General features: G+C 49.4%; 2 protein-coding genes across 3 annotated transcripts; one reads left to right on the plus strand and one right to left on the minus strand.

Moving 5' to 3' along the window:
- The first annotated feature begins 2,817 nt into the window (after positions 1-2,817).
- CREB3L4 (cAMP responsive element binding protein 3 like 4) lies at positions 2,818-7,798 on the plus strand. 2 transcript variants are annotated; one of them, XM_036858083.1, is made up of 10 exons: positions 2,818-3,044; positions 3,468-3,579; positions 3,890-4,136; positions 4,281-4,402; positions 6,158-6,250; positions 6,384-6,490; positions 6,607-6,675; positions 6,784-6,868; positions 7,062-7,158; positions 7,288-7,798. In XM_036858083.1, the coding sequence occupies exons 2-10, from the start codon at positions 3,472-3,474 to the stop codon at positions 7,479-7,481; spliced, it is 1,122 nt and encodes a 373-aa protein (XP_036713978.1). In that variant the 5' UTR covers positions 2,818-3,044; positions 3,468-3,471; the 3' UTR covers positions 7,482-7,798. The 2 variants fall into 2 exon arrangements, with proteins under 2 accessions (XP_036713978.1, XP_036713969.1); XM_036858074.1 differs by having other exon boundaries at positions 3,468-3,645; positions 7,288-7,757.
- A 103-nt stretch (positions 7,799-7,901) lies between these two features.
- JTB (jumping translocation breakpoint) lies at positions 7,902-10,384 on the minus strand. The gene is made up of 5 exons (XM_036858287.1): positions 9,796-10,384; positions 9,603-9,640; positions 9,311-9,393; positions 8,773-8,852; positions 7,902-8,223 (listed from the first exon to the last, which is right to left on the minus strand). Exons 1-5 carry the CDS (start codon positions 9,876-9,878, stop codon positions 8,067-8,069), a joined length of 441 nt encoding a protein of 146 aa, XP_036714182.1. The 5' UTR covers positions 9,879-10,384; the 3' UTR covers positions 7,902-8,066.
- Positions 10,385-12,263: the final 1,879 nt, after the last annotated feature.

Here is a 12,263-nt window from a genome sequence, read left to right on the forward strand (position 1 = left end):
TTGGTGTCCTGTCACTTAATGAAAGTATCGTTGCTGTTCCAAGCTCTTCATTAAAAGATAAAAATTACTGGGACTTCCCTGGTGGTCCAATGGGTAAGACTGCACGTTCCCAATACAGGGGGCCCAGGTTCGATCCCTGGTCGGGGAACTAAGATCCCACATGCTGCGGGGCAACTAAGCCCGCGTGCCACAACTACTGAGCCCACACGCTCTGGAGCCCACGCGCTGCAACTAGAGAAGCCCATGCGCCACAACAAAAGATCCCGCCTGCCACAACTAAGACCCGACACAGCCAAATTAAAAAAAAAAAAAAAAAAAGTCCGTATATCGCAACTAAGAAGCCCACATGCCACAACTATAAGCCCACATGACCCAGCAAAGATCCCATGTGCCGCAACTAAGACCCAGCTCAGCCAAAATAAATAAATATTTTAAAATAAAAAAGATAAAAATTACTATTAGGGAAAACAGATTATTCAAGGGAATATTATGCATGCACTGGTTTGTCTGTCGCAAATTATGCTTTCAAGATGATTGTTAATTAGTAAATTAACAAGGAATCATGGACTGGGAGTCAGGACACTTGGGTTCTAGTCCCAGCTCTACCTTAATTTGATGTGTGATCTTAGGCAAGTCATTTTCCCTCTCAGGAGCTTGATAAATCAGGTGGAAGAAGGAAGTTAGACTAGCAGATGATGCCAGAGGTTCCATCCAGTTCTAACAACAGAGGCTGAGTGCAGTCAGCCCTCCCTATTCACAGATGCAGAACTGCTACCGCGAATACAGAGGACTGCTTGTACTACATCATTTTACTTAAGGGACTTGAACATTTGAGGACTTTGGTGTCCGAGGGGGATCTTGGAACCTATCCCCCACGGATAAGCGGGGACGACTGTATATCTTCCACTTGATCATTTCTACACATGCAGCCTGCAGGAAGCCCTTTGAAAACTTTCTTCCTCTAGGAAAGATCTCAGCAAGGACAGCTCTGCTTTCCTTAGAGCTCTGCATGAATCTAGGAAGCCTGCTTTGTCTCCTCACTACTTGAACAAGATGCGGGGAGATGAGCAGGAAAGCCAGAGTGGGAAAATTTGAGAAAGCCCCAGCAAGGTAGCTTCGTATAGTGCAAAGAATATGGGCTCAGGCATCCAAATCTTGGTTCAGCTACTTACAAAGTGTGAATGAAAAATGTTGCCTGCCATATGAGTAAACAAAGGATGTTGCAGCCAGCAAGCCACTACAGGCGCCTCGTAAGCCCAGAGAGAACTCAGGATGGATAGGAATGGGCTGCCCTGCTGCCAAGCCCTCAGCCACTGCAGCCACCCCCAAAGGTGTGCCCTGAGGGACTTGGGATGGGATAGAACAGGAAACTGGCCCTAGAGAGCTAAGGTGCAAATCAAAGGAATAATTTCAGTGAGCCCAGGCTCTTACATTTTCCCCTACATAGAGTGCTAAATTCATTAACTTGAGATATCTGGTTTTCTTTAATTAATAATAATCCTTTGATGTTCCTAATACCTGGTCTTTGTTGCAAAAACTCCTGTATATCCTGGTTCCTCCCTTACCTCTTTGGAGCAGTCCCTCAGAGCTGTCTGAGAGGCTGCCTCCCAGGCTTGAAGTCCTCAGAAAGACTGCCAAATAAAACAAAATTCTCAACTTTTAGGTTGTGCAATGTTTTTCAGTCAACAAGAGTAATCTTGAGAAAGTTACTGAACTTCTCTCTGCCAGCTGTGAGTTGTTATGAGAATTATATGAGTAACATGAGAATACCTGACCATGTATCAGTTACTCAATAAATATTAGATCCTGTTCTTGTCTTTACCCTCAGCCCATTTAAATTTTCATGGGAAGAATACCAGTTTGAACTCTGGATCCACAACCCAAATTTTTGTGCTTTATTCACTCAGCTATCCTTTATCTGAAGTACTGCTGGGGAGGCAGGCAGATGAAAATCATACCTATATCAGTATTATCCTCTATCCATTATTTTATTTAAAGTGAATTCCTGGGTCATCAGTCTCTGGACCAAGGCAAAATGTCCTGAGTTTCGGTATTACTACATTCTAGTCACGTATCTGTCTTCTCATTGGTAAAGTTAGTAAAACATTACCTGCCCTGTCTACCTCAGCGCTGTTGTGTGTTAAATGAAGAACAATGCTTATAAAAAACATTTTGTAAACTATACAAATGCAGGACACATATTGCATATTGTCGTTGGTAATCATACGCAAAAAATAAGTCATTCCCAAACCAAATCCGAATGATTTTTTAACCTCTTGCAGTTTTCTAGGCCCTTGTCCCTCCGTTAGTTAACAGAGAGTCCTGTGAGTGTGCGTATATAACTGCTGTTCTTTATCAGTAGCATAATGCATGGATTACGGATTTGGACAACCTGCGATTGCGCGACTTTCCGCCCGCTGAGTCAAAGCGCTGTCACATAACTTGGGTCAACAGGTTATTATTTACTCCCTAACACTTCGGAGTCACGTGGCAAGTGAAACCAAACCAAGCCTCAGCCCACATTCCGGAAGTTCCGCCGGCGCCCCACACCCCCCCCCCCACACCCCACCCCTTCCCTACAGTAAGTCTTCTGGCTCTTACCCTCCCTCAGAACCAAATCCCCGCCAGACAAATAAGTGCTCCGGCCGCATTGGCCCCACTCCTTCTCTGACAGCCCATTCCGACCAGTTACGGCGGAGCCTGCCTCGAGACGGTAATCCCATTGGCTCAATGCACTACCCCTCAAAACCTCTGGATGTCTTTAGCGTCCAATCAGACTCAAGTGTGGGAAGAGCGCCACGGGGTGGGGGAGGGGATGCCTCTGTCAGTCTTCGGCAATCCTATGGACTCTTCCCTCCTTTGTTTTCAACCCCGCCGTGGTCTCCCGCCTGTAAAACTGACGTCCAGAGGACAGGCACTCAAGCGTCCTGTGCTCCAGTCACAGCCATCTCTATCCTTCCCTGAGGAGCCAGCAAACCCTCAGGAAGATTTGCTATCGCTAGGAGAAACTGAGGCAGAAAGGGCAGGCTGCTGTTTTAAGACCGGTTTGTGCACGCTCCTCCTCTTAACCCCCTGCTCCAGCTGCTGCGCCCCTATCGTGGCTCCTGGCTAGGTGCAACCCACTTACGTAGTGTAAGGCTGGGGGCGGGGTTTGGCTAGGCAGGTCCAGGATGCGAGATCCTGGAGGAAAGAAAAGGTGTAGTGTTTAGGGCCATCAACGGGCTAGGCTGGCTTGGCAGGGCTGGGCTCTTCGGAACAGGTAATACCCAGGGGGGTGCCTGTTGGTCTGAACCAGAGAGATAAGGCCGAAGGCGAGATCTCCGGGTGACAGGTGAGGGGGCTGCACAGGTGAGGAAGGGGGATAATGGAAGAGGGAGAGGAGCCCAGAAACTGTGGGGGGTGGGGGAGGGGGAGAGCCATCATTCTCCTTCTGCAACTGCCCCCCTCCCCCCCATGCCTCCCCGCAGAAGCATGGATTTCAGAACCCCTGACCTGCTGGAAATGTGGCTGGAGCCTCCAGAAGACGTCTTCTCAACAGGATCCTTCCTGGAGCTGGGACTCCATGGTCCACCTTCAGAGGTCCCAGTAACTAGGCTACAGGAACAGGGGCTGCAAGGCTGGGAGTCCAGTGGGGGCCATGGCTTTGTGAGTGTGATGAACGGGAGTGGGTGTGGGTTGAGACAACTCTGTGATAAGAAGTCCAAGAGGCTTCAGCTTCCACTTAGAGAGAGGTCTGAAGACAGAGCCCCTAAAATAGACATGAGCTGTAACTATCCTCATGTCCAAGGACAGAAGGGACTGAAACTGAAGCATGAAGGATCTAGTTTTGACGTTAGATAGGACTTCCAGAATTCTTCCTTATACACATATACACCCTCTTCTACTGTAGGGTCTTCAAGAGAGTGAGCCTGAAGATTTCCTGAAACTTTTCATTGATCCCAATGAAGTGTACTGCTCAGAAGCATCTCCTGGCAGTGACAGTGGAATCTCTGAGGATCCTCGCCATCCAGACAGTCCCCCTGCCCCCAAGCCACCCAGTTCCCCTGCCCTCTATGAGGTTGTCTATGAGGCAGGGACCCTGGAGAGGATGCAGGGGGAAGCTGGGCCAGCTGTAGGGCTCATCTCCATCCAAATAGGTCAGTGTTCTTTGTGGGAAGCGGACAATGGCCCTTCAGGTCCAGCCCTAACCCTGGGGTTAAGGGAGTTTCCCCAACCTGTGCCACTACCCAGGGCCTGCGGCCATCCATCTCCTTTCTCCCAGCCACCTATGTTTCCCTCAGATCAGTGGAGCCCACCATTTATGGTGCCTGATGCCTGTGTGGTCAGTGAGCCGCCTCCCGATGCTCATGCCCACATCCTGCCCAGAGCAGGCACTGTAAACTCAGTGCCTCCCGCAGCCCTGGTGAGTCCTGGGGGTCAGCTGGGTTCAGTACTCCCTGATACACAGAACTGGGGAGAAGGGGATGAGGGAGGGGAAAACTGATGCTGAACACTGTCTTTGCCCTAATTTTTGTGGCATCAGGCCTGAATGCCAGGGAGATGTGGGCAACTTTAAGAGCAGGAAAAGACAAGAGAGACAGAATCCCTTGGGGGTAAGGGGGTGATGCCTCAGTTAAGGAGAGGGTGGGCTGAGGGAATCCAGGGATAGGGCTTAGGAGAAAGCCCGGACCCATGAGCATTGTCTGCTCAGCTAGGGCCATCGTCTCGGCTTTGGGTCAGGATGTGGAAATGTGACAGGCCACCTGGGAATCCAACTGGTTACTGGGCACAGAATGTAGAAGCAACTGCAACTACGTTTTTTACTGGAACAATGGTTCACCAGGCACCCACTGCCCATGGTTACAGTGTAGGGGGGGTAACACATCACACACCTTCCCAAGGCTAGCTGGGCTGGTTCCTGCAGCAGGGATGAGGAGGGGGTCTTGCCCAGGTCACTGTTCCTCCCTTTATCCTGAAAAGAACTCCTTGTGTGCAAAAGGCAGGGAATAGGTTCTAGCCTCCCTGCAAATCTGTGGTTGAAGCTGAGACCAGAAGCCAAGCCAAGCATCTTAGAATCTTGGGCTGAGGAACCTTAAAAAGTCCGAGGCATCTAAATTTGAGTGTGCATCAGAAACACTGGGGAGTTTGTACTGGGCCACCAGGGAAGTCCCGGTTTTGTTTTCTTTTGTTTTTGGTTTTGTTTTTAAAATAAAACCCTCTAGGGGAATTCCCTGGCAGTCCAGTGGTTAGGACTCTGCACTTCCACTGCAGCGGGCACAGGTTCCATCCCTGGTCAGGAACTAAGGTCCCGCAAGCCGCACAGCGCGGCCAAAAATACATACATACATACATACATAAATACCTCTAGACCTCATTTTTAGAGATTTTGATTAGGTGGATTGGGAGGGACACCCCTCTAACGATTCACCAAATAGTCACAGAGGCAAGAAGGGAACATCAGAATAAGGCAGAGATAGAAGTGGTTTAGCTAAAAGCCAAAGACCATCAACAGGCAAAAGCAAATTCCTCTTGAGTCACAAAGTGAAGCATAAATCTTTCAAAAAGAAGTATTAGTTAGAAAAGCAAGTTACTCACTTGATGGGCTCACATTAACCAGACACCTATGTTCCCCACATACTTTGTTATGAGAAGTTGTTCAGTCTGGTTGCCTTTGGGGAATTCTTTGAGAGGGGACAGAACTTCAGTCTGAAAGGTAGGGCTCAGCCCCTAGGGGAGGATGGGCCATCGCCCCAGGGATCTCCTTGTGGTTGGCAGGTAATGGTAACACTCTGCCAAGCTGAAGTTAATGGCGACAATGAATCATTTGCCTGCTGTAAGATCAAGCAAACCCTACCTTAGTGAGTTACTCCACATCCTCTTCCAATACCCCCAAGGTCTGCGGAAATGTGGTAATCACTTGCTGTGATTACCAAGGCCTTAAGTCTGTGGGCAAAAATATGACAAAACCACCTTTCTCCCTTGTCAGCCTCAGGAAGTCCCTGTGGTTTAATCAACAGTCTATCTGCATTAAGGTCCCTGCCCCTCATCTCATTTTACGGTTTGTTATTCCTCAGTGCAAATAGGAAACGCTCTCCAGGAGGCATGTAAGGGGAACAGCATGAGTACTGAAAATGGGATGACCCTCTCTCCATTCTCATCTTCTCTCGTCCCCCACCAGCTGCCCTGTCAAACCTTGTTCCTGACAGAAGAGGAGAAGCGTCTGCTGGGACAGGAAGGGGTGTCCCTACCCTCTCACCTGCCCCTCACCAAGGTAACATGCTTCCCCAAAGGGTATCGTAACCCAGCGGCCCTACCATGGCCTCTGAGGAGCCAGGATAGCAGGGGAAGAGTTGAGGAGTTGGGGGAGGTTAAGGGCCCAGGACTGACACACCCTGGGCCCCCAGGCAGAGGAGAGGGTCCTCAAGAAGGTCAGGAGGAAAATCCGTAACAAGCAGTCAGCTCAGGACAGTCGGCGGCGGAAGAAAGAGTACATCGATGGACTAGAGAGCAGGTATGTTTGGACTCACATTTCTGGATTCACGACTGGGCCCCCTTCCTCACCAAGGCAGGCAAGGTCAGGGACTCATGTGATTACACAGCCTTATCCTACCTTTCCACCCTTCCTAGGGTAGCTGCCTGTTCTGCACAGAACCAGGAGCTACAGAAAAAAGTCCAGGAGCTGGAGAGGCACAACATGTGAGTGAAAACAGAGTGTGTGTGTTGGGGTAAGGGTGCAGCACACAGGGATACCATTCTTGGGCCCTGGTTCCCAGGAGATCTAACTCTTCATTCCTCGTTTCCCAGCTCCCTGGTGACTCAGCTCCGCCAGCTGCAGATGCTCATTGTTCAAACCTCCAACAAAGCTGCCCAGACTAGCACTTGTGTTCTGGTACCATTAATCTCTTTCCCATCTCCCCTGCCACCTCCTCCATCTTCTGCCAGGTTGCCATGCTGATGCCCCCACTCCGTAGCCAGACCTATCTTCCCATCCCTGATGACCCCAACTGCCCCCTAGTCACTCTGCCCTCTGCTCCCTTCCCTTATTGTCCCCACAGCCCAAATGTCCTCTTGCTTCTTCCCAGATCCTTCTTTTCTCCTTGGCTCTCATCATCCTGCCCAGTTTCAGCCCCTTTCAGGGCTTACCAGAAGCTGGGCCTGAGGATTACCAGCCTCATGGAGGTGAGAGGCAAGGGCAGGAAAGGACTCTGTTTTCCAGAGTAGTCAAGAAGTGGGAGGGAGGTCCTGTTCTGTCTAGGATCCCCAACCAAGGGAGCACTATTCTACTGCCCTTTTTCCTTCACCCCACAGTGATTTCCAGAAACATCCTGACTCACAAGGACATGACAGAAAATCTGGAGAATCCAGCGGTAGAGTCCAGATTGGAGGGGCCACCTGGGGCCAAGGGTGTAAATGGCTCAACAAGGACACTGCTTGAGAAGACAGGAGGGAGGGCAGGCCCCAGCAGGCACATCAGAACTGTGCTGCATGCAGATGAGATGTGAGCTGTAACACTTCCTGGCCCACTTCTCAATCACAATAAGGAATCCAGGGCTCCGCTGTGGTTCTGCTTCCTCCTGGGGTTCCCACTCAGGGCTCTTCGGCTTCAGGGGTCTGAATCACATCAGGATGCCCTAGATGTCTGTACCCCATGGCTCAGTCTGCCTATGTCAGGAGGCACCTCAAATACTTTTGTCATGTATCTGTGATTTTATTTCTTCTTTGGGGATAGAGTTGAGGGGAAAATGACATTTTGGCTGAGAAATAAATTTTTTTTTTGCTAAAATTGTATCCTGACAGTTTTAACTAATAGTAGAAGAGGGAGGAAGATAGGTACCTGGTAAACTGGGGCCTAAAGTTGCCACCCCCTTTCCCTCTCTACCCCCATGACTTCCTGCCCCAAACCAAAGTACACTAGGGAAGGAAACGATTTTACTCTTTTTATTCTGCTCATTAATGATTTAGACGAGGAAGATGGGAGAAAGGGGGTGCCACCGCAAGGTTCCAGAGAACCAGCGGCACGAGTCAGTTCATCCCACTTTCTGTCTGAGGTAGGGTCTCTAAGACCCAGATGAAAGGGGAGGAGGTAGCTATATGGACTCAATTTGCTTCCGGACCTTTTCCAGCGCCTTTCTGTCCAGTTGTCGCTGACGAACAATGACAAGGCAAGCAAAGACCAAGGCCACACCTATGACAGTCCCTTCGAATTTCCAGAATAAGTGTTGTTCCATCAGAGCTGAGCGGCAGCTGAGGGCAAGAAGAAACAGTTATCCCCAGGGAAGGCCAGACTGCGTCTCCCTCTAATCTCCCTCCTGTTTCATCCTCACCAAGATATATCTGAGGAGAAAAGAGGAAACCAGCGTCAGCCTTCTCAAGTGTTGACAGTACAGGGACTTCCCTGATGGTCCAGCGGTTAAGACTCCGCGCTTCCACTACAGGGAGCACAGGTTTGATCCCTGGTCGGGGAACTAAGATCCAGCATGCCGCATGGTGCGGCCAAAAATAAAAATAAAGTGTTTACAGTACATTAATCCCATTCAAATATTTAATTTATTTTCTGGTGAGATAAGCAGAGCTGGTATCAACCAGTTTTACTGATGAGAAAATACGGCCAATAATATAGTGCTGAGGAGTAGAGCTGGGACTTGGGTTCAAGTAATTTGCCTCCAAATCCCCTCCCCTTTCCAATATGCCATGCTACCTCCATACAAAGAGGAAGAGGCAGGACTATCTACCTAAAGTCATAGGAGCAAAGGAGGTGATCTAGGAGGATTCAAGAAGAGAAACAGCACTTGCCTTTTGAACTCGCTCCTCTTAGATGAGCTGCATGTGATTTTCTCCACATACCCGGTGGAGCCACACTCGGGGGTGGTTTTCTGCCAGGAGGAAAGGACCAAAGCACTTGTTAGGAAGGGGCAGCCGGAGAAACAGGAAGGCTGCCATTCAGAATGGGCAGGTGTCCAAGTGCTACGGCTCGGAGCTGGTAGGCAACAGAGAACTAATGAAGAGTTCTCATGGGGGTGATGAGGTGGTGGTTACAGGATGAGAAGTACGTGTTACTAAGAACACTTCAGGGTCAATAGTCTACGAGAGGCAAGGGCAGGTTCCAGAACCTACTAGATTAAAAATGAACAGAACACGGTTATTAGCTGAACGTTGCCATTAACTTGGAAAGAAAAGGGCACATTTTCAGGGGGAAGACCAGTTCAGATTTGGACTCACACTGAGACTGCAAGGAAAAAGACGAAAAGACAATGCAAAGGCATACTTAGATAGTCAGACAGTCCCTGTCTGATTCGATGTGAGAAGAAGGGGAGAGAAAACAGATACTCACAGCCTGGAAATTAGAACATGGAGCACACTCTTCCGCCAGCACAAACTCTTCCACCAGCCAGCACGGCAAATTTGAGGTGCTCACTAGACAGGGAGAGAAATGCAAGCCCCAGACCTCGTTCACAAAATATTTCTCCCCTAAGTTCTGCCCATGAACTTCCCAGCACAGCTGAATGCCCTCGCTCCACGTGGTGCCGCCCTTTTCCACCTGATCTCTAGGTATATGGGAGGAGGTCAAAACAAAACAAAACAAAAAAACTATAGGGGCGTCGGGTTCCCAGACCATCACCCACCTGACAGCTTCTCCTCCCGCACGGGAGCTTCTGCTTGGCTGAAGCGGGTGAAGGGGGGGGAAATGGGCAAAAGTCAGAAGCCGGAAAACAGGGAACCTCCCCCCCCCCCATCTCCACGGTCCAGGGACACAGGGGGCGGGGACGATCCGATCCTCCCGTCCCCTCCTTTTCCCTGCCCTCAGCCCCTCCTTACCAGAGCCTTAAAGTGAAAGCGCAGAGCAACCAGCAGAGGTGGCGGCCCTGGGGGAGGCCACGCCTCCCTGCGCCCGCTGGCATGGAGTGCTCAGTGTCCCACCTGTCGGGACAGAGGAACCTGCCTGACTGGCCTCGTGCCTCGGTCGGAACGCAGAGACCGCGCTTACACTGCAGTCCTCGGGGAGGTTCCAAGTCAGGGCTGCGAGAGGCTGGGGTTGCCTATCAGATCAAAGGCTCTTTCAGTACGCCCCCATGGTCACGGCGAGAAAAGGCAATACGCATTTGCTGGGTAGGACCGTGAGCTTCCTTCTTCGGACTGGTACGGTCCTCACGGAAGGCCGAGGGGGCGTAGAGCCTAGCACCTCCTCTGCTCCGCTTCCGCTCCCGGCGCCTCCATCTTGCGCGCGGAGGATCCTGGACACGGGCAGGTTTGCCAGAGCTAGGCCAGTCATCGGAAGAAGAGGCCCGTGGCTTGCCTGATGGGCCTCGTAGTCTTCCGCCCGCTGCTCCCTGGGAATTGGATCTCCCTGCATTTGTGCAGCGAGATGCGACCCATTGGCTCGGCGCACCGTTGCATTATGGTCCTGGTAGTCTTCTGCCGGAACCGAGAAGATGGCGGCTGTCAGGCTTGTGGTCGTTCTCGATGCTCCGTGGGCTGTCGCCTTTTTGCCCCTCTGGGCTACGTGTACAGCGAGACATAAAAAAGAACGATACGTCGCCCTCTCAGGACTTTCCTCCCTCTTTAAAATCCGAGGACTCACCATTAAGCATCACACTTTATGATACCCCTCCCCCTTCCCGCCTCGAACGAGGGTCAAGGGGAGAACCTGTGTTGGCGGTCCAGGGATGGAGGCGAAACTGCAGTTCCTCCTCCCTCCAGGGGCAGGAATACCAGAGACTTTCTGTGAATGAAGGCTTCCCCTGTCTCCGGGCTCCCACTCAGCTCTACTCAGACGTCACCTTCTCGCATGTTAATTGCTAAGTTACTCCCCAGAACCGGTCCTTTGAATAACCTCCTTAAATGTTCTCAGCTCTTCCTTGCTCCTACCTAATGCAATTAGAAGAGCGTGAGATTTGAAATCCCAAGAAGCGTTGAGTCTAGGTTCATAGGTTCAGGTGCTTATTAGCTACATGACTTTAGGACGGCATCTGGCTGTCAGTATTCTGTGGAAAACGGAAATGCTAATGTGCATTTTCTAGGTTTTTTTTTTTTTTGCAAGATGCAAATGAAATGTGTATGAAAATCCTTTATTCTCTTCTAATTATATTGCCTCACATTTCTATTGTACTTTTTGAATTCAACGTTTAACTCATTTTGATCCTTTTCAGTAATCCTGAGGAATCAGAGTTGATATTACGCCTATTTTATGAATAAGCTCAGAGTGTGTCACTTGTCCAAGGGCACACAACTAGTAGGAGAGCTGCGACCTAAGCCTAGACTTTCAACTCCCAGGCCACAGATTTGTGCCTGCTTTCCCTCCCCATGGAGCCAAACCTTGACATATATCCAGAACTGCAGTGACTTGACCCACATTCTGGGTTCATGCTTTACTCTCTGGTAATGTATTAGTCACTACCCTAATTCTGCCAAAAATTTCCTCCTAGTTTTACATATATGTATGTCTGCAGCCTCTCAGACAACTGGACTATGAGTTTAGTTTTCATAGTTGCTCAGTAGATAGATAGGAGGTATTTAAAATAAACTTCATATAAATCTAGGCACTATTAATAATCTGTATCCCACCTCTTAAGATCAAAGCACTTATCCCCATGCTTTCTTCTTGTTAACTCTGCTCCACACTCTCCTCCCTCAGGAAGTCTTTTTAGCCTAAAGATCACAGCTACTCCCCTCCCCCACAGCCCTAAGAGCTAGCACACTTTTGGAGATCAACAGTATATCTGGTGCTACATCCCATAAATTCTCTCTTCCCAGCAGACTGAAATCTGGCTGCTCAAGAGCAATAACTAACAGACTGGAAAGATCACTGGGCGGGAGTTGAAAAAACAACAACCACCTGGTGAGGGCTGAGCTTTAATTTTGCTTGTAACTATTTGTTCCTTTAAGTTATGATTTGTCTGTATATGTCAATAGTTGTATGTTATAGAAAGTAGGATATTGGTTTTTTTCCCAGTATTTTTTAGCCATAATAAAAGTTTTGGCTGAAATACAGTATTCTGTTACTCCTTACCCAATCCCACTGTGCCTCATGACAAGCTGGAAGATTTTGTAAGATCTCACTTCCAATAACCGTACCAAGCAACTGAATAGGGTCTCCATGCTGAAACTGGATTTTAAAATATCTGCTCTGGGGTATGACAAAGATGTCGGTCAGTCTTCTTCCTGGGATTCACAAAATGCAAGTCTTTCCTCATCTCTTGAGCAAATTAAACTAGCTGAGCAGTTGACTACAGAGCTCACACATAAGCCACAGATAAGGATCATCACCCCATCGAAGCTTGGATACG

Source organism: Balaenoptera musculus, chromosome 1, assembly GCF_009873245.2.
Source record: "Balaenoptera musculus isolate JJ_BM4_2016_0621 chromosome 1, mBalMus1.pri.v3, whole genome shotgun sequence".
NCBI classification, from domain to species: Eukaryota; Metazoa; Chordata; class Mammalia; order Artiodactyla; family Balaenopteridae; genus Balaenoptera; species Balaenoptera musculus.